The following is a 22,182-nucleotide window of genomic DNA, read 5'->3' as shown; positions in this document are numbered from 1 at the left end:
TTTTGGACGTTTGATCTCTTTATACACAATTCCAATGCAACTGTATTACTATTCATTTTGGTGAAAAATGTCCTATTTTTAATTTCCAACGAAACTAAAATTGTGTGTTAGCCATTAGAGTGATGAATCACAATTCACAACCTTCTTCAAGATCATAAAAATTTTTGAAAGTGAATTTGAGCTTCACTAGTTTTGTAACATGTAGGATTTAGAATTGATGCTGTGATTGTTACATTCAACTTAAGGATGCTGATGCTATTGGATAAGGTTGTCCCATCATTCCATGGTATCTTAGGCTTCGAGAATGAAATTTTCCTGTTAGGGTAGAACATACTCATCTTAATCACTGTCGGCAAAATAGTAGCTCCACTATATCTGGGTTGAAATATTCCTTCCTTCATGCTTAATCTTTGGCTATCAATTTGAGGCAGTTCACTGTAGCTGCCTGCAGAAACTCAAATTTCTATGTTTTATTCAAAGATTCTGACTTGAAAACCTAAACAGGATATATCGAGTGCTATTGAAGTCTTAGCACGACAATGAGAAATGAGAATTGAATTGAAATTCCTTCAATAACTGATTGGTCTTCCATGGAAGAACTACCAAAGGTTTGGAATTCCTTCATTCATGGAAATTAAAGTGTCGAGAGATGACTTTAAAGTAGTAATAACAAGAAGTATTCAAACTCACAAGATTGGAGATGAAAAAACAAATTCCAATTCAGAAAATGAATGCCAAACTTCATATATTGATCATACTTTTTACATATTTATTAGGATTCACTACCTCTTTCCAGATTTCTTCATATCTCGTCTAGATTCCAAACAATCTACTAATGCAGCGCATTTCTCTTCTTCTTCTTCTTCAATCTCTCACACATTAAAGCCCTCTCAAGATGCTCTACTCTCTGTGAAAGTGAGCTCAACAACCTTGTCTGCGTTTCATTCCTCTGAAATAATTCTGCCATCAATCCCATCATTTTCTCATTATCTTCCATCATCTTTTCCAACAATTCTTTACTCTTTCTGCTCACCTCCTTTCCTTGACCACCGTCACAATGTTCCTCCTCCTTCTCTGCTACTGCACGTTCATGGCTTCCCAATGAATCGTTTTCCTCTTCCCCATCCCCCTCAATCAAACTCTGAGGGCTTGCAGAGGAATCTGCTTCACTCTCTTCCTCACTTGCACTCCCATTGTCTGCACATTCTTCCACATTTACAGCATCTCCCCCAACGTCAGGTATATTTTCAGATTCAACTGCATTAGCCTTAGAAACAGAACTACGCATAGATACAGGTTCAATAATATCTTGCAATTCTAGGGTTTGATCAGCAGCATTCTCCAAGGAATTTGATTTAGAATCAGATTTAGCAGGAGTACCTTCACTTTCATGGACCTTATCTCGTGTTTCCAGGTCTTCTCGATCAACAGCTTCGGGTTCAGCGGCCACATCAGCTTCACTCGCAATGTGATCAGAAGCAACAATCGCATCAACCATCTCTTGCAACCTAATCGCTTTCTTAATCACCGTCCTCCTGCATTCCCTAACACCAGAATCCACACCTCGGACAGAATCCAACCTAAAAAGCAAATTCATAAGCATCTCATTCACCTTCAACCGCTCCTGGGAATCTATCCGAATCAAATCCACAGTTTCCTTCATTAAAATCCTCTTCTCGATCTCATTAACCTCCTTCCTGACCGCCGCAATCTTCTTGACGTTTTTCCTCGCTAAGAAACCCCTAAACACCTTCTGGATCTTGGTAGCAGAGTCGGCCCTTGACCGCTCCGACCCGACATAATGGACAGGAATTGAGACCACCTTGGAAGCCGGCGTCGTTTGGCGATTGACGTTCACTGGTGTAACCATCGGCGAGGAGTGGTGATAGTAGCGAGGACGAGTCGGATAACTCCTGTAAAGATCGTCGAACATATCCATTTTTTTAATAGAATAGAACAAGTATTTGATTGTTTGTCTGGTTTTGTTTTTGAGTTTTGATGTACCGTCGGGTGTTTTGGTTATGTATATATATAGAAGAGAGAGGATTGCGTGCGCTCGAGAAGGAATTGGAAATGGAGAATACTGGGAAGTTCTAGAAGTTTCAGAGTGGGGAAATATTTTGGAGGGAGGCTTGGGGATATCATGTTTGACGAAGTTTTGGGTTTTCACTTTTTCTGGATAACTTTCGAACCTTCTATTTGCGCGCGGTTTATTAAAATCATTGAATGGGAGAGCCAGATTTGGGCCGTGTTGGCTGCTCTGTTATTAAGTCCTATGGCCCATTATTTGACGGGTGATTTCTCGTTTCCGTTTTCTAGTAATTTTCGATAATCTTTTATCGTTGTTTAAAACACTATTTAAACTTCATTTATTTATGCTGTTTTAATTCCCTTTTCATTGGAGAATAATCGGCAATGACATTAAAATGGCACTCTCAAATAAAATTAGCATTCTTAATTATAAATCCAAAGATATCATATTATCATAATCTTATGACTGCTTCCAACCGCCTTGTCGTTTATTCCTCCTACTTGCGTATAATTCTGTAGTTTTACAACCAACCCATCGTTTTTCTAATTTCTAATTTGTTACAAGTGAAATATGACAGGATGTGTCAACACTACATTTTGGTTGATGCTGCTCGCCGGTATTCTAATCCTGAACTCCAACTGATGCCTCTCCTTCGTCCCATTTTCTCTTCTATGTTCGGTTGCCGAGAAAAGTACAGTCAGTAACAACCAAATCTTCAAACTATCTCACACATGAATTGAACTTTAACATGTTTTTTCTATTTTTTGGTGGGGACTGTGGGAGGGATAACAATTTCAGAGGAACAATTAGAGAACATTCATTCTGTTTGGTATGCTGATACCAGCCCGCTTCAGAAGTTCACTAGAAGCCTCCTTAGCCATTGAAATTACTTCTCCCTGTTCAAAAACAACGGCCACAAGTAACAAAAGGATACTCTTTTGGTTTTGATTGGTTAAACTAGATTGCACAATTTTAATGACACAAAACAGGAAACAAATGCTATTATAAGGTACCTCATCAACATTTAATATCTTCTTGTCCTTCATAATCCACTTGCCATTGCACATTACAGAGTGAACATTCTCACTCCGCATGCAGTAAACAAGACTTGAAATACTGCAGAATGGTGAAAAGCAAAATATCAATCCAAGAGGCCGCAGATCAAGTTTATTGAGCAGCAAGAGGCCTCACTTTCATAAAGCAAAGAATGCAAGGTATTGAGATTAAAAAAGCTCAGCAAACAAAATTTTGTTGGAAAATGACGGGTTAGCGTTATGCCTTTGCTTCCTACTCCCCAGTAAAGACTCTCAGGTCTTATTCCTTTCTAAAAGGGTCGGCTCAACGAAACAGAAAGTATCAGCATTCAGCGGTTGGATCTCGAGTTGATGGTTTTCCAGGCGAAATAAGAAAAGTTTAATCTCCTGTTCAGTCAGCTTAAACAACTATTTACGGTATGCTATTTGAACTGGTTCCTTAAGCCCTCAGCATAATCAAATCCCTACTACAAAACTTCAACTACTTATAGTTTCAATGAAGATCCAAGAAAATGGAACCACAAGAACTACAAGTGCCTTCAGCATCAAATAACTGCTTACAGTTCACATAAACCTCAAAGCCTACGCGTCATCAGAAAACATAACTTGAGCACATGTTTCAAAATTTTCCTCAACATGAACTTAATGAAATTAACAACTTAAATTGCATATATATTTCCAAAAGCAGTTCTAATACCAGTCATGAACAGGGACCATAGACCATGAATTTGGATTGATAACAACCAAGTCAGCCTGCCAAATTAAGAAAATCAAATGTAATCAGCACCAACTTTCTAGAAAAGTATGACAAAGTTGGAATAAGATATGAACTGGATTGTCATTTAGTTATACAAGATGGGGAGGGAGGGGGACAGTCATGTGAAGAAGAGCAACTAAATTTGATTTAATTGTCCAACCTTTTTCCCAATCTCAATTGATCCAATTTCATCATCCCAAAGTACTGTTTTTGCACCATTTATGGTTGCCATTTTGAGAATTGTTTCAGCTGGGAGAGCTGTAGGATCAGTTGTTCCATTTGCAAAAACTTCCCTTCCTTTGTTAATCAGAGAAGCCAAATACATCTCATCAACTGCGAAGAGGCAAAATCTGTAAGTTCGCAGTAATTGCTATTCCAAAGATTAATCTAGACCATTATTTAATTGATTTGGTAAAAGGGGAAATTCTTCGCAAAGATTAAATATCAAGTATAGAATTTCTTTCCTTTTTTTTCTTTTTCACTTTGTTGGTAAATCAGCAGTGCCACCTATTCTACTTAGTTCATGCCTATGCACCATTATTCATAATAGCTATTTCCTCTGCATACAGAGTTTCAAAAATTTTCCATGTCCATAGTAGTGAACCTTGATATTTATACCTTGTAGGAGAATGTTTCGACAACTTCATTTAATAGCAGATCTATCATTTGATAAAAGAGAAAGCAAAAGTGGGCTAACTCGCAAATCTACTGCCTCAGAAATATGCACTTACTGAACTGGAATGAAAAGTGAGTGGAACCAGAATATCAAAAAGTTAACGAACCCATGCTCATTCTATTATTTGATGGTGCTCCATCTGTTCCCAGAGAGACACAAATCCCAGAATCAAGCATCTCCTTAATAGGTGCAAATCCAAGCATTCGCATTGCAGAAGCTGGACAGTGAGATACTTTGACACCGGCACTTGAAAGAAGACCAATCTGAGGGAATACAATAAGGATGACATACAAACATGATATTAGGGACTATATGCAAAAGTGTCAACGAATGTTTACTACTGGTGTGCAAGAAAATACCAATACACCAAATAATTCAGCATATCGTAGAAAATATAAGTTTTTTCATATGGGTACATTTCTAGTCACAGAGCTTCACTATAATTTTATAAGCTTCCACATAATGTCCTTCCGATTGCGCATTCATCAATCATGCTTAAATGGAAGAATGTTAGATTTTCATCTCATATGGTTCCTCCCTTATGTGTAAAGACATAATGCATATCTGATGGTTAGATGTTTATAACAGTATGCATGAGCAAAAATATTAACAAAGTGAAGTATTCAATTTAATGGTACTTGCAAGTCACAATGAAAATGTCCTGAGTTATGCTAACAGGTTAAAAAGGCAAAACATCTGCAGTGGGGTTAACTATTTATGGCCTATGATTAAGGTGGCATGGCATGTATGAATATCCATTCAACTTTGTAGTTGATATCCAATTATAAATTTTCACTTATTGTTGTAATTATAAACGAACCGTGTAGTTCTGAAACATCCAAGACCAGATTCAAAAATGTTCGCACAAAAATAAGCATAAAAAGCAACTTCAAAGTCAAAATCAATCATCATGACAGTCTTAAGCCTGGCCAGAAATAAAAGTCAAATTCAGAAATACTTCTACCAACCGCCTAACTAATATACTACACAATTTTATTGATGACTTAGCCACTTATAACTTTCTAGAGAAGGATGAAAAGTAAGCCAAACTATATTAATTCCACAATGGCTAACAAAGTATTAGCAGCAGCTACTCACCTCAGTGTTGTTGACCCAAACTGTGTGAGCAGCCAGTAAATTCTTTTGCAGGAATTCTATCTTCTCCAGATAAGTGACTGTCCCACTTCCATGTTCAATTTTTCGCGTATTCTTCACAACTTCATTCTCATAAGGTATCTCTGAGACATGCTAAAGATTAGAAAGGTTAAATGAATATATTCCAAAATCAACATGTTGTCACTCTCTAAGCATCAAAATTCAGACTTAGTTAATTGGCCCTTACATGAAATTACGTGACTAAGAAACAAGTTTCTGAGGATAAAGAGGAAATATATATATATATATATATATATATATATATATATATATATATATAAGTTCCCTTTTGAAAGATGGAAAAGAAAAAAAAAGATGAACCCTCTGACAAAAGCAACAAGAGGTTTTTTGAGTCAATTTCTGATAAATCATTCAATCTGACCACCATCCAGTGTCCAGATCTATATGAGTTATATTCACTTCAACTTGTGTAGGCTAATAAATATGATACACAATTCAAATTCATTCCCCTAAATGCTTCTCTATACATGTCAATGGTAAATATATTGAAATTGAGGCAAAAGATATATTGAATTTTCGAATATTTGGCAAATGAAAATTTTTCCATATTTCATAACAATTCAACCAAGCAAAAACATAAATATTAAGCAGTTTTCTTACAGCAAAAAAGAGAGCTCATACCATATGGATTCCAGTTTTCAGTTCCATAGCTGTATCTCTTGTTTCAAGCAATAGGCGATCAGTGGAATTCATAATTTGCCTAATTCCAAGCCATACCCTGATGCGCCCATCCGCAGTATTATGATGCTTTTCATAAAGCTCCTTTTGAGACTGCACCCTTCAAGTGAGAAATCAGGGTTGGTGTCTAAAAATCAATACCATATATTATCAAAATATAGATAAAAAAATGGGAATACAATAACACTTATTAATAACTACTTTCAAGTAAAGTTCTGTTTCTATTGGAAATGGCGAAATGCATATTTGCATACAAAAGCTGCAACTACTTGTAATTATTGCCACTAAGAATATAGCAATGCTCAACCTGAATACAGTCATCAGTGGTCCGACTGGCCCAAGATGGTGGTAAACCATCACCAGAATCCATAGTAGATTGAGTTAAGCAAGCTCGCAACCCTAGTTCCTCAACCGCTCGAGCCATTCCAGACACATGCTGTCCTCCTGCCTCGGCAAAGCAAGTCACCTAATTCAAATAAAACACAAATGCCATCAAAATCCATCAAATAATCTCCCGATTAAAATGCAAAAACCAAAAAAGATAAAGAGCACCAACACCGGAGTGAATCAGTTCAATTCCACAAAGTAAAGTGGAAACATAAGAGTCATGCTCGGTCATATTTGATTCATAAGGCCAAATTCGACGGTGCAACCAAGTCATTAAATCTACATCGTCAGCTATCCCTCTACCGAGCTGTTGAGAGGTGTGAACGTGCGTGTTGATGAATCCTATTCAACGATAGTCAACTCAATGAGTCAATGAATTAACCATTAAATCGCTCAAATATGTAATAAAACGAAACTAAATTAGAATAGAAAAAGAAAAGGACCAGGGAGTAAGAATTGGCCATGGAGATCGAAGATGTCGTCGGCGACAGCGGAGAATTCGGCGACGATATCGGGAGATTGACCAATGGATTTTATTTTATCTTGTTCGATAACGACCCCTCCATTTCTAAAGACTCGGCTATTGGCGTCCATAGTAACGATTTTCGCATTGTGGATAATCACCACTGAGCTGCTTTTCTTCTCCATTTTTGCTGGCTATCCACTGTTTTTCAGAAGTTCGAGTTCGGAGTTTCAGTTAGCTAGCTCTGACGAAGAAAAATTTTCCGTCTGACGTAAATTACATTGCATGGGATGGACTGTTTCGGGTTGTTGGGCCTTTTGCAATTTGCAAAATCGGCCTTCTAAAGAGGCAATGGACTTTTAGCTCCACTCCAAACCCTTTTCACAAGCTAAGATCGTCAGGGCCAGCAAATTTGTTCTTTAGGCTCTGTTTGGCTAATAGTTTTAAGCTAACTTTTAGTCAAAACTCCATGTAAAAGAGCAGTTAAGCTGAAACCCGTCGCCAAACAAGACGTGTAAACTTCAAACTCGCTACTATCACAATAATAATAATAATAATAATAATTTTAAGGTCAACTTTGATGAACTACCGCATACGTGGAGGGGATACTCTGAAACATGGCACTATATAATTTTAATATTTTAAAATTTGAAATATTTTTGACTCAATCCACATATTTTTAATTTAATTGTTAATTGTTTACTCACCAACTAATATTTTGACTTCTTCTCTGACTATAAATTATAATATTGATAATATACATAAGTTTGTTTATTAAAACGCATAGATAATATATTTTTTATATTGTTTGATAAATTCAAAAATATGACATTTTAATGGATTTATTATTATTATTATTATTATTATTATTATTATTAATATACTCTTGCATATACGGTATACTCACAATGTCATGGATCATGCCTATACACGCGTACTTTTTTTCCACTAAACTACAGTTAGTGGCGGCTCAATTCTTCCACAATGTTGCCTGCCACATTCTTTATTTATATTTGCCATATTCATGATTAATCCAAAATTGAGCCCTCTACATTTCAACTTTACGTCATTGTGGACACGTGGACCCCCAATTATAACACTGTATTATAAATAAATAATAAATTATGTTTTTTTTTTTAACTTTACATTTATTTATATTAGATAGTAATGAAATGATTCGATATAGAAATAATAATGTAAAATAAAATGTAATTTAATCAATTTTATTATAATTTATCATTAGTTATGCAATGTGAGGATTTATGTAAAAGGAAAGGAAATTAATAATCATAAATTTTTAAATAATATTAGTTTTAATAAAATGTTGGTTAATTGATTGATTTAATTAGGCAATTAAATATTTTCCAATAGGTCAAAATATCATTAATATATATTTAATTAATCATGAAGGATCCACTTGCTTACTTGATTATTTTGTAGCAGCCAGCTATCTACTTTCCTTTGTTAATTTGCTTTCAGTCCACCTCTCGCCAGACATCATTTCTTTCTTATTTCTATTCTATAAAAGGATGATTAAGATGTTTGATATAACATCATTTTAGACTTACAAATTAACATTTTTAGTATTTATTAACTTATAATTGTTTGATAATACTTAAAATTTTCAATTAATTTATTGAATAAATAAATAATTTTTAGATTCAAACTTGTTTAAACAAAGGTTTAATTAATTATTTCTGCTTTTCTTCCTCAAGTATTTTGTATTTAAGCTATATATATAGAGTCTGTATTTTGGAAAATTAACAAAAAAAAGTCCAAAACAGACTACATATTTATAACAGTAGTATACGTATTATACATGATTCAGCAGACAAACTTTTAATAAAGTACCAAAAAGAAACACAAAACCTAATCCGCAAGAAACCTCTTCTTTTTATCTTTGAAGAGTCTTGATTAGGAGAGAAAAAAAAAATCTAAAAAAGGGTTTTCAGCTTCCAAACCCGTTTTAACCGTAAACCTTGAAATAACTAATATATATGTATATACCAGTAGCAGTAATATACATATAATAAATAAACTTAAAAGTGATTGATGGCAACCATTCTTGATGGGCTGAGAAGGCGATAAGAGTTAAAATTCTTGGAAAACCCACAGCCATGAATACGATTGGTCGTTTCTTCATTGTCAGCCATAGCCGAAAGCACTTCAACAAAGATATCGACGTTGCATGGGAGTGCAAGAGGACCTTCTGGGTTATAACCATATTCAGATTCTGCTTCTTCAAGTAGAATCTTGAAAAGTGGATGGTTTGCATATTCTGTTTTTATAAAAAACCTCTGTTTCTGTGGCCCTACGCATACAGAGAAGCATCCTTCTGGGGTTACCTTTCTTTTTCTTGATGAACATTTCTTGTTCTTATTATCTTGATCATCTTCTTGACCTTCATCATGTATTAATGGAGGGACCCTTGGCCATGATTTGCTCTTAGCTGTTAAAGATTTCACAATTCTTGATGTTTTCTTGCTGCTACGACCCAGGGATTTGCACCTCTCCCATGTCTTGATTATCAGATTTCCTTTTCTTTCTTTCACTTTAATCACATCCATTAACTAAAATTTCTCGAAGGAAAAAAGAAAAACTTTTGTTTATATATAATTATGCAAGAGAAAGCTAAAAAGAAAAGAAGTGTTGAGCTCAAAAACCATACACAACACCTCCCTTCATATCTATATAAGAAATTAATTATATGAAAGATGCTATTAATTAAAAAAAAAAAAAAAAAAAAAAAAAGAAACTATAAGATTTAATAAGAGGGCCAAAAAGAAAAAGATCGATCCATTATCCCCTATCGTAAATCAAGTGAAACATGACCTTCGTCCTCGGCCTCATTGTGTTACTCATATCTATCTAAATCAAGAAATGAAACTGTGATCATGAAAGAAACCCAAAAGAGGAAAGGAAAAGAGAAAAGAAACCAAGAAAATTTTTCAAAAAATAATTATACCTACAACATGAACTGATAATTAAAAATTGAAGGTTGAAGAGAAAGTAGCCATATATAAGAGAGAAGTATCTCAAGATCAATAGCAGATAAGAAGGAAAAAAGATAGAAGATAACACTTTGCTTTCTTCAAAAGGGCAAATTAATATGGGCAAAGAAAGATGCAACTAGCTTCTGTATATATAACGACTAAACAGACCAAAAAAATATATATATTCTTAAAAAAATAACCCACTTGTCAATGCAATGTGAAAGGTCTATATCTGTTTTTTTTATATATGGTATACTTATCTTCTCTGTTATTTCATAGGCCATTTGATCCTTTATTACAATGACATGAAACGGCTAATTTCTCTGAATAGTCAGAAATCTCAAGAAAATATTAAGAAATTTCTCAATAATGTAATTGATTGGAGAAGCATATTTTTTACTTTTTATATATTAATATTTGCCTTGAGGGTATAAGACAAGAGGGTTTTATTAAAAACATATTTGACTTTGCTTACTCATATATTAATAAGGGTTATAAATAGTTAGGCTCTACTATTCTGGCACCACCATGGCCAGTACTCTGATTAATATTAGCAATTATGGAATAATTTAAATTTTCCACCTAACACATGCTACTATTCAAAAGTTAAAACAGTTTCCTGGTGAATTTCAATATTTTCCATCCTTTTAATATTCACAACATGGGGAAGATTGCAAGAACTTCCTACTAATTAACAATGGCGGCCAATCCCAGAACTCAGAATTTTCTTGCTTTGTCATCTGTCTTATGAGAAATGTATTTTAAGTTTTGCTAATGGAAATTAAACTTAAAAAAATTCCAAAAAAATAAAATAAATATGGAAGACAAACCCTACATCCTACCTCATTTGACATAGAAATAACCATGTTAATAATAATTGGAAATTCCAAAAGGAAAATTTTCTGAGTTGGTTAAACAATAAATAATTTATTTGCTTTTTAAACTATTATTAATTCAATTGGTTCAGTTTCTATCATATGATTCAAACCTAATGTTCCCTTTAAATATTTTCTGATATAATAAAAAAAAAATCAATTGTTACAACGAGACATAGCTTAATCTTATCTTTAATCAACATGATGTTTGTAAATGACATAAAGTTTGGAGGTGACAATCTCAATTATTGATCTCAAAATCTATAATATACAAATTCAAAATTTCTATACTGTACAATATGCTATATGACAGATTACATATAGGGAAGAATACTATATAAAATATTGCATTTTTATTCAAAAAAAAAAAAAAAAAGATTTTGCAAAATTATATCTGGTAGTACTCCTTCAATGTACTTAATATATATATATATATATATATATATATATATATACTGTTTAATGCTATATATGCCAAGAAAGATTTCGTCTCCTCTCAAAAAAAAAAAAAAAAAAAAAAAAAGATTTCGTCATTTATTCACTGAAGAAAATTGTGGGCGGTGGAGTGGCAGTTTAAGAGTGATGCGTTACATTTTTTGTTTTTTTAGGAAATTATATTTATATATATGATAATAACTGAAGCAAGAGTTTATTATATATATGCCAATTAATCTTGTAAAATTGTTAGAAAAATATAAATAGCTAAAAACAAATAACGGTAATCACAAATCACAGTTAATTTATCTCACCTCAGAGAGTATTTAAACATCTAGCTAGAAACGCCAACTTGTATTTTTGCCAACCATAATAACTTCCTGAGTGTAGTATGCCAACCTTCAGACCATATGTCACACCTTACCCTACTGTAAGACATGACATGTTGCCCGTAATATAATTAATAAGCACTTAATTCTTATAAATGCTTACTAAGTATACTACAAGGGACTTAATCCTTTTAATTCCTTCATTTTTATATCTTGTAGCAAAATAATTTAGTTATTAAATATATATAACTTCTTTTGGTAGATATTAATCTCAATATAATTTCTTAAACATATTATAAAAAAAAAAACATAAAATAAAATGGTTCCATAACCCATAAGTCCATGGATGATTTAATTACATATTGGAGTTCTGTTCAAATCTTAGATACATAATAGAAATTAATTACTTTAATAGACTATAAATTTTCAAATTCATACAATCATAATTTACATGAATCTGCTCAAATATACATAAATGATCTGTTAATGTTTAATACATCATACATATTCCAAAAGAAGTCAAATATACAATAGCTACATCAGTAGCATACTATCTACATCAAATAAAAATGATCCTCTCTTGGTTCTTTTTCCTTTCCTTTATCTGCGATAGTACAAAAGCAACTATCGCTAAGCATATGGCTTAGTGGTGTACTAATAAAAATAATAAGGAATGACAATTCATAAATCCACCATGGTAAAGAAAATAAGAAACAAAATAAATCAATACCATTTAAATCATCAATTCATAATATGGTCTTTACAGCTTTTATAGAGTCAATTCTGAGGGCCATCAGTGTCTAATGTGCACATCTAGACCTGCTATCTACAACCTCAATCTGTGATATGATTTCAGAAGAGGGAGCAATCTACAACCTCAACATGGAGGGAGAATTTCATATCAATCATATATCATCTAGTGATGATATCCATGTTCAATCGATCGTAATATCAACTTCAACAAATGAAATGATATTCGGGGTAATAACCATATCTATATCAGCTGTAAGACTTTTAAACCATTCCATTTATGTACTAATATGAAAATCACAATGGACAACATTTCATTTCACAACCACTGCTAAAAACATTCAATCACGGCCACCCCTCATACTACAGATATCAATTGGCCAACGTCCTCCTCTTTCACAGTATAAGAATCATAAAATTCATTTATAAATATCATTCAGTCGTATGCTTTCAAAATAATCTTTTTCCTCTTTAAAAACTTATGAATATAATTATAATTCATAAAGCAAATCCATTGAAAATATTTTGCAAAATCAATTTCATTTTGGTTAAATAAAAGTAGGAAAGGAATAATATACACTAACCTGAACTAGATGGCTCCCCTAGCCCTTTTCCTCTATTAATCACCCTCTCCTCAACTCCCTTTCTCTCAGCAGCTGTAGCATGATATTAATACTCACATTAAGATCATACTACACAATGTACACACATGCACTTCTAGAAGAATGTAAATTAAGCATTAGAATGTAGTCTCATGCTTTTTCTTTCATTTTCACTATACTTGTCCAAGTGTTATATGATCTGAATTTAAGCATGAAACACTTCATATCCAACACTTAACCACATCCTAGACACAGAATACTAACAATGAAAACAATAGAAGTGAATAGCATGCTAAATTCGTTCAAGGTTTATGAAATGCAGAATTTCAGCATTTGAGTAGCTGGCATTGCGTTGACTATATCTTAAATTCCCCATATTCAATTGCCCTGAAATTTTGACAGTAGGTTCCCAACATCTTAGGGTACTGTTCTGGAAAATTTCATAATTTTTAAAGCTCATTTGCATTTTTAAATGACATAATTATAGAATCTGAATGTCACTTTTTCTCATGCTGAGCAGCCTGTACTAATTTAATTATAACTCCATTTCCTTTTATCCAATGGCCTTCCCCTTTTACCACGACCTACCCAACATCTTAGCCTATCTCCATGTAAATTTTCATGAATTTTGAAGTTCATTTGCTGAGCCAAATAGGTCAATTACAGAAGCTGAAGTTCAGACAGCCCAACTATAACAGGTCCAACAATGATATGTTTGCTCAAGCATTCTCAACTCACTTCCAGCACAAATTCATGCAATTCAACTCTTCTATTACTTACACAACATCATAATATAAGATATATCAGAATCCCTAGTTCATGGCATATCAAGAACAAACTCAAAATCACCCATCTTGGTGACTTATGCAACTTAGACTTTGAATTCATGCATAACTACTTTCAATCATCTTAAATCACCTTAAAATCACTTCTCATCACTTCATCTTCACCAAATCAGATTACACAAACAAGCACATCACTTCAAAGTTCATGGAATTCAAAAAGTAATCCATAGAAATGAAGGAGGAAGTGAAAATAACTAACCTTTTCTTAAGAATTACTTGAAAATTCTTTGATTTTCACCTTCTTTTTGCTTGGTTTTGACTCAAAACCCTCCTCCTCTCTTCTTGAATGGTTTGGCCTGCAACAATGAGTGAAGTGTCGTGGTTCTTTCCTCTTCTTCAATAAAATTATATAATAAACTTTATTAAAAATTCCTTCCATGTCCTTTAAATGCAAATTGCACTATAATCCTCCCTTTTATTTTCCCTTCATCCTTTGGCACTCTAATCTTTTTAATCATTTTACTTTAGTCCTATTAGGTATAAACCAAGTGTATTTAATATTCTAAACTCCACTTGGTAAAAATCGTACGGAAATTACCGTTTTTCAGGCTTTTCGGGTAAAATCGTGCTTTACCGAGAAGTCATTCATCTTTTAACTCATTTTTGATTTCCTTTAAGCTTTCACATTGATTTGCAAAGATCAATTAATGTTTCATTTAATTAATAGTAATATCCTCAATCTATAGTGTTTCCCATTATTTTAAGTTTTCCTTTTATTCAGATAACCGAATTCATCGAAAAAGCTAAAATAGAAAAAACTACAAAATTGAGGATATTACACCATATGCTTTGAAGATGGTGTTTGTCTTAAATTTTTAATCTTGGTGGGGATGGAATTTGCTATTTAGTTTACATTAGGAAGTAATAACTTGTGATTGCTAAATAGCTAAATCTCTTTTTTTTTAACCTCATTAGATGAAAAAAAAAAAAAAATGCAACACCATCATTTCAAGAACTCACCGCGTTTAATGGAAGAGTTTAAATTACCAAACATTAATGAAAGAACGTGTCATTATTAGACTTCAATTGATAGAAAATAATTATTTGTAATCGAATACTTAATTCAATCAAATTGTACTATTAGCTTCACTGCGATTTCAGGGTTTTACCCCAAATCCTGTGAATTGGATGTAGTACAAGAACAAAGTTGTGTAATAAAATTCCTTGTAGAAATAGGATTTTCCAAATAGGAAGAATCGATTTTATAAATATTTTAATTTTTAATATACAAAATTTCTTGTATAGTTAATATTCCTGATTAATTTTGGTTATGTACTCCTATAATAGGTTCCCATTGTATAATACAAAGCTTAATATCCCAAATCTAAATTGATTTTTATTACTCAAATAAAATTGTTGATCGGACGGTCATGTTGAATTTATTTTTTTGCTCCAATAAAATTGTTGATCGAACGGTCTGGTTGAATAGTTGAATTCGAGCTAGAGACGTATGCTAGGTAGCTCTCCTGTGTGCTTTCGCACATGCAAAACCGTAACAAGCCCTTTATAAACAAGAGAGAATCCCGCCACGAAGCCACAACTCCTTCACAAACACAACCGCTCGCTTTTCACAATTCTCTCGTCGGCTTTAATTTATTTTCCCTCGGTTTCTCGCTTCCCAAACAGATAACGCACTCATGGACTCCATAGTCAAGCGAGAAAATCCTGAACCGGCTAACTCATCTCCCAGGCTAAACCAAAAACTTCTGAAGCTTTCCCAAACGCAAATTAGTTATCATAGCGGAAGCAGCAGTAGTAGTAGTAGTTCAAGCGATTCCGATTCCAATGACATTGACGACGGCGGTGTTTCAAATCTCAATGCTAATAAACGGAAGCAAAACTCGAGTTTCGGTGATCTCTTGAAGAAACCGAAACGCGAGGAGGAATTTTGTTCAATTATGCCTCCTGCAGGATTTCTTGCTTCTCTTAACAATAACCAGGAATTACAGCCACAGCCATTACTGAAAAAAACAATGGAACGGAAGGACAACTCGCTGTTGCCATTGACGGTTGCTCATAATAATAACAATAAACTGGCGGTGGCTACGATTTCACGCGGTTGCAAGCAGTTCTGGAAAGCAGGAGATTACGAGGAAGACGTTGCTACTGATTCTACTTATTCTGCTAGTCAGTACATACACATTAATTTATTTATAAAAAGTTGAAAGAAATTCTTAAGTTCACTTTTTTTTGTGCGTGATTAAACTTTGATGTCATAAAAAAATTTGAAATTTTTTTGCAGTTGGCATGGATCATGTTAGAGTACATCCAAAGTTTCTACATTCAAATGCAACAAGTCATAAATGGGCATTGGGAGCATTTGCAGAGCTTTTAGACAATGCTTTAGATGAGGTCTTCACTTAATTACCACTAAACTAGATTAACATTGTAATCAAAGATGATTTTGATTTTATTTAACTTGAAATTATTGGGCATCAGGTTTGCAATGGAGCCACCTATGTTAATGTGGATGTTTTGGAAAACCAGAAAGATGGGAGCATGATGATTCTTGTAGAAGGTATTTACAAATTTGATGCTATGAGATTTGATTTTGACAATGCAATTAGATTCATAATATAATAAATAATTATTTGAGTTAGATAGCTTTCTTATAGTAAAAAATTTCATTTGATTACAGACAATGGTGGTGGAATGAATCCTGATAAAATGCGGCAATGTATGTCTCTAGGATACTCTGCTAAGAGCAAGATGTCAAACGCAATTGGCCAATGTGAGCTATCTAATTTCTTTAAGCTCCTAAAAATTTAAATCAATAGTTGGTGTTAATCATTTTTAATTAATTTTTTTAAGTGCTGCAGATGGGAATGGTTTCAAAACGAGTACTATGAGGCTCGGAGCAGATGTGATTGTGTTTTCTCGTTGTGATGATGGGAAGAGGTTAGTTTGTCTCTTTTGTAGCTTGTGCTTAATTAATTATTATTAGTACTATTTTTGAATTTAATGATAAACTGATTATTGTTTTTCAGCCCAACACAGAGCATTGGATTGCTTTCCTACACATTTTTACGGGCGACAGGAAAAGAAGATATTGTGGTTCCCATGGTAATTAAGGATAGCATGTATTATGCTCTATTCAAGATTTGCTTATAAATTGCATTAATCCCATTATTTTATTTATTCTATTCCGTTTCGATTTCAAGATTGACTTTGAGAAGAAAGGGAAATCTAATAAATGGAACAAGAAAATAAGATCTTCTTTAAATGATTGGAATGCCAATTCAGAAATCATATTGCAGTGGTCACCATTTATAAGTGAAGAAGACCTTTTCAAGCAGGTAAGTTAAAGATTTTCCCAGTGCTCTTAGGTTTTATTAGTTTCTTCTAATGGTACTGGTTACTTTTTTTTAATGCTGTAGTTCGAATTCCTGGAAGATCAAGGTACTCGTATCATAATCTATAATCTTTGGGAAGATGATGAAGGAAATTTGGAACTGGATTTTGACACCAATCCACATGTATGTCTTAAACAACCTTAATTCCTTTCTCTGAAAGTTACATACAACTAGAAGGTAGTAGCCATTACTTGTGAATTTGTGGAATTTGTAATATGGCAGGACATACAAATTAGAGGAGTCAACCGAGACGAGAGGAATATACAAATGGCAAAACAATATCCCAGTGCAAGGCATTTTTTAACTTATCAGCATTCATTAAGGGTATGAATAAACATTAATTTGTTTATATTGTAAATTATCATTTTACTAGTGATAATCATGATTCCTTTTGTACATACAGAATAATAATTTTTTCTTTAATGTTTGTTGATTATATCTTGCTTACTAGAGTTATGCAGCAATTCTGTATCTCAGACTTCCAACTGGCTTCAGAATATTCCTCCGGGGAAAGGATGTTGAACATCATGACATAGTAAATGACATGATTTTGGCAAAGAATATAGTATACAGACCTCAGCATGTAGAGAATGATCCAGATGTAATTTTTCTTTTTTTTTTTCCAATTTTATTGTTCTTCGTTCTGCCTAAAAACCCTGATTTCGTTTGCTGCTCTTTAAGGTGGCCGCATACGGGACAATTGGGTTTGTAAAAGATGCTCACCACCATATTGATGTTCAGGGATTTAATGTTTATCACAAGAACAGGCTCATCAAGGTTTTTTTTTTCTTTTTCCTTTTTCTAATATCTGTGCTTTACAATGTTTTCCGAAATTCAAATTATATAAGGATTTAATTTCAGCCTTTCTGGAGGGTGTGGAATGCTGCTGGGAGCGATGGCCGTGGAGTAATAGGTACCTTTACTTAGGATCTATTCTTCATTATTATCATTCCGTTTCAGTTCTTTGTATTTTTATATAAACTAATCTCTAGTTTATTGTTACTGCTGCAGGTTTAATGGAAGTTAATTTTGTTGAACCAGCTCATGATAAGCAAGGTTTTGAGCGTACAAATGGTCTCTCAAGACTAGAGGCGAGACTGAATGCAATACAGAAGAGTTATTGGTTAGTTCTTTTTTTTCTCAATGTTTTTCTTTTTTACCTTCAGGTACTTCGATTAGTTATAACCCTTTCAATTTTACTCTGATCAGGTCTTCAAACTGCCAGGAGATTGGTTATGCTGCAAGGCGGCACCCCAAGAACCATAATTCTTCAAACATAGAATGCACTTCGCAATCAAAAAATAAAGTAAAAGGCTCTGCTAAAGGATTTCCAGCAGTACATGCAATTAGTCCAAACCAGCAAAGCTCTATTAATGGGGATTTAAAAGCCAAAGCTTGTCTGAAACTTGGTGAAACACCATTGCGCAGTATTACCACAGATCCTTTGTATTGTTCCGTAGTAAAAGGTCAGCAAATGGCCACAGGTTCTCATTCAAAGGTAAATTCTATTAATGTGTTTTCTATTATATAGTTGTTTTATTTACATTCAAAGGAAAATTTTCTTTGAACTGCTCCCTCATTAAGCAGCAAGTCTTCACAAATGAGATGAATGGACAGGCTGCCAATACTAATGATATGAAGAGTTCAAATAACTTGAAGAAAAAGGGTCCTGAATTAAAGGATAGGTATGATTAGTGATTTAATATATTCCTCTGCTATTAATTTTGCTATACATTTACATAACCATCAACTTGTGCTATTATATATATTGCAGATTCAATGGACAAACTGGGAAAATGGTGGATAATTTGATTAAGTCTTTAGAATATGAAAGGGAGAAGCAGCGAAAGCTTGAAAATCAGGCATGCGTTGATAACCTTTTAATTAACCGAAAAACTTGCCCGGTTGCCCCCTTTTTTTCTTGTAATTTACTGAATTCCTTTTATCAATGAACAGCTTCAGGAGAAAACAGAAGAGCTAGATGCTGAAAAAAAGAAAGCAGAACAGTTGGATCAAGAAAATATTGCTCTTGTAGAAATGATACAGGAAGAAAGGACTAGAAGGGACCAAATGGAGGAGGATTTAACAGAGAAGTTAAAGGTTAGGCCTTTTTGGTGCATTATATTTTCATACTTCTTTTTGAAAAATTAACTATTTTTATCGATTCCCCTTTCATCGATTTTTCTGCAGGATGCTTACAAGACTATTGAGGAGCTAATGGAGAGAGTGAGGCAGCTAGAAGGGTGCAAATCAAGTAACTGTAAAATTGAGAAGGACTGATTATGAGTCTTGATTCATTTTAGGAGCTTTAATTTGTAGGCACGCTAGTCCTCAAAGACAAAAGGTCATGATTCAATAAGCTTTTACTTGGTACATATTTACAACTATGCAATGAATCATTTTCCTTTGGCAAATCCCACCAATTGTAAAGGGTTCTAGTCTTTTAAAGAAATATATATCGACTTAGGAAGCATCAAAGACAGTACAGTTTGTATAATATAAATAGTAAAACTTTGATTTTTTTTTTTTTTTTTTAACTTATTTAAGATCTCACAGGAGAACGGAAGAAAATTTTATATTCTATAAGTTTGATTATATGAATATATACATATATATTTGTTAGAAACAAGAGATTGCTGATCAATTAGTTAAATGTATTTCTGTCTACACATACACACACATATATATGTTTTGAGGACTAGCATGTATTTATTGCTGCTTATGTTTTATGGGTTTGACAAACTTTACATTTCTTTCTGAATTGTCCTACAGGGCAACAATGCATCTCATGTGAAATTGCAAAAAGTCAGTGTTAAATGCATCAACGAATTACCAATTGAGATCTTCAATTTATAATTTAGATTATTGGATAGCAGTTGAAATCTTTAATTTATCAGTTAGATTTTCAACTTGCCACTTTTATACTGAATTCCAGAAAATCTTATTTATGAGAGCAAATGAATATTTTCTTTCACACGAAACATAAAAACATGAAATTCTGAATGAATTCCACAAACTTATGGAATTCATTTGTTGGGAACATATGAAACAGCTGTCTATATACAATTCTTCCAACTAGATCAAGTAAATGATAGCTATAATGACGTTATTGAGGACATACTATTTCTGTACTCATCTGTTTTTAATTATACATAAAAAAAGCTCATGGTATTCTGAACTATAACATATTAAACATAAATCATTCATATAATTAAGAAATCTATTATGGGTTTTGATTCTGAGGTCTGTTAGAAGGTGATGGAGGGAAGTAAGGAACCCAAGTTCTTGGGTCTCTTAGATTAAAAGCAGGTGGAGGAGGAGGAGCTGCTGTGGATGGAGGAATATGAGGTATCCAGGTTCTTGGATCTCCTAAATTAAAAGCCGGTGGAGGAGGTGGTTCAGAAACAGATGGTGTTGGTGGAAATGGTGGAATACGAGGTATCCAAGTTCTTGGATCTCCTAAATTAAAAGCCGGTGGAGGAGGTGGTTGAAAAAGAGATGGTGTTGGTAGAAATGGTGGGAGTGGTGGAAATGGGAAAGGCAAAGCTGGTGGTGGTTGTGCAACGGGAAAAGGCCAAGGTGGAAGCGGTGGAAATGGGAAAGGCAAAGCTGGTGGTGGTTGTGCAACGGGAAAAGGCCAAGGTGGAAGTGGTGGAAATGGGAAAGGCAAAGCTGGTGGTGGTTGTGCAAAGGGAAAAGGCAAATGTGGAAGTGGTGGCAATGGAGGAAAAGGGAATGGAGCCAGAGGTGGCCAAGGAAAACCATATGGTGGGAAAAAAGGAAGAAAGAATTTTGAAGAATTAAAGGAATTTGATAATTCTTCTTTGTAGTTCCCACACAAGGTAATATTTTTTTTGACTGGTCTGTAACTCAATGCATTTAAGCTGTAAATGCAGTGATTATCTTGTTTTGACTTGACAGATACCTCATTTGTTGTTGTTTTTAGACCAGGAACATTACAAGCTGAAGATGAACTCTCAATTAAACTTGCTTGGCATAAAGTTTCAATTGATGAACCATCTACACAATCAACTCCATCTACATGTGGTATTTCTAGCTTGTATATCCCATATTTATCTGTTGTTCTGTTAACTGAGAAATTTATCTGCTCTGCTGTTTTTGGTGAAGTTGCTTTGAACGTGCATCGTATATGAACATCCACACCTGAAAAAAAGAAATCCAATTAAAACAATTCAGGAACTCTGTTGCCCCTGTTTGGTATCAATGAATTTGAAATATATATGGAATTCAGAATAGAAAATTGAACTCTCTTACCCCCCTTTTCCAGAGCAGAAATGAATAACAAAAAAGAGAGAATTTTTTTACCTGGCAAGAAGTAGCTGTTTCTGGAGAAAGAGTTGGTGGAGCAAGTATCACAATAAACAACACCAACAACACTGATACTAGAAATAGGATTTTCAGATTGAGCAAGAACAGAAAACAGGGAAGCAAAAAAAGTTGCAAGAAGGAGAAAAATGGTTGGAGCCATAGCAGCAAACATAGGAGAAGCTTCTACAAGAACATCAAGTAGAGTTATGGTTGGTACTTGATAATCTATCCAAGTGCATATCACATCACAGTAGGGATTATATATTATTAATATTATTATTCTGCAATAATAGATCTTGAGATATGCATATAATGAGCCCGTGAGTAGTTGGTGTTAGGACCAACTGTAATCAGAGTGTAGAAATGATTTATCTATTCACTGCAAACAAAAACATGTGAAGAACCCTTTTGGAAGCTTGTGAAGAGAAAGGGTTTACAACTCTGTAGCAGATTGACAGGTAGTGGGCT

General features: G+C 33.7%; 4 protein-coding genes, 1 long non-coding RNA gene and 1 pseudogene across 5 annotated transcripts; 1 reads left to right on the top strand and 5 right to left on the bottom strand.

The window, feature by feature from the left end:
* Positions 1-719: 719 nt before the first annotated feature.
* LOC149497268 (uncharacterized) lies at positions 720-2,058 on the bottom strand (annotated as a pseudogene).
* A 369-nt stretch (positions 2,059-2,427) lies between these two features.
* LOC149497267 (uncharacterized) lies at positions 2,428-7,506 on the bottom strand. The gene is made up of 10 exons (XM_089719879.1): positions 7,184-7,506; positions 6,910-7,082; positions 6,661-6,819; positions 6,297-6,446; positions 5,598-5,747; positions 4,606-4,762; positions 3,984-4,156; positions 3,764-3,819; positions 3,046-3,148; positions 2,428-2,928 (listed from the first exon to the last, which is right to left on the bottom strand). Exons 1-10 carry the CDS (start codon positions 7,386-7,388, stop codon positions 2,839-2,841), a joined length of 1,416 nt encoding a protein of 471 aa, XP_089576005.1. The 5' UTR covers positions 7,389-7,506; the 3' UTR covers positions 2,428-2,838.
* A 1,715-nt stretch (positions 7,507-9,221) lies between these two features.
* On the bottom strand, positions 9,222-9,770 carry LOC105644857 (uncharacterized; the record flags this gene model as incomplete). Its single annotated transcript, NM_001308710.1, is given in 3 exon segments — positions 9,222-9,242; positions 9,244-9,252; positions 9,254-9,770. Coding segments are annotated over 3 exon segments (547 nt in total), but the record flags the coding sequence as incomplete, so codon positions are not given.
* Positions 9,771-12,221: 2,451 nt separating this feature from the next.
* On the bottom strand, positions 12,222-14,353 carry LOC149497266 (uncharacterized). The gene is made up of 3 exons (XR_016320157.1): positions 14,232-14,353; positions 13,170-13,241; positions 12,222-12,439 (listed from the first exon to the last, which is right to left on the bottom strand). It is a non-coding gene; the product is annotated as an uncharacterized LOC149497266 (long non-coding RNA).
* A 1,235-nt stretch (positions 14,354-15,588) lies between these two features.
* Positions 15,589-19,936, top strand: LOC105645009 (protein MICRORCHIDIA 7). Its single transcript, XM_089719776.1, has 16 exons — positions 15,589-16,159; positions 16,275-16,384; positions 16,472-16,550; positions 16,671-16,763; positions 16,852-16,930; positions 17,020-17,095; positions 17,194-17,328; positions 17,410-17,508; positions 17,608-17,709; positions 17,837-17,986; positions 18,067-18,162; positions 18,247-18,298; positions 18,397-18,508; positions 18,595-19,070; positions 19,160-19,485; positions 19,576-19,936. Exons 1-14 carry the CDS (start codon positions 15,670-15,672, stop codon positions 18,914-18,916), a joined length of 1,995 nt encoding a protein of 664 aa, XP_089575902.1. The 5' UTR covers positions 15,589-15,669; the 3' UTR covers positions 18,917-19,070; positions 19,160-19,485; positions 19,576-19,936.
* Positions 19,937-20,474: 538 nt separating this feature from the next.
* Positions 20,475-22,182, bottom strand: LOC105644859 (uncharacterized). Its single transcript, XM_012230352.4, has 2 exons — positions 21,712-22,182; positions 20,475-21,549 (listed from the first exon to the last, which is right to left on the bottom strand). The coding sequence occupies exons 1-2, from the start codon at positions 21,884-21,886 to the stop codon at positions 20,609-20,611; spliced, it is 1,116 nt and encodes a 371-aa protein (XP_012085742.3). The 5' UTR covers positions 21,887-22,182; the 3' UTR covers positions 20,475-20,608.

The sequence above is a fragment of the Jatropha curcas genome, chromosome 3 (genome assembly GCF_041381405.1).
Source record: "Jatropha curcas cultivar XTBG-Jc1 chromosome 3, XTBG_Jcur_1.0, whole genome shotgun sequence".
Classification (NCBI taxonomy): domain Eukaryota; kingdom Viridiplantae; phylum Streptophyta; class Magnoliopsida; order Malpighiales; family Euphorbiaceae; genus Jatropha; species Jatropha curcas.
Note: the sequence above shows the minus strand (reverse complement) of the source record. Positions and strands in the feature narration are given on the sequence as shown.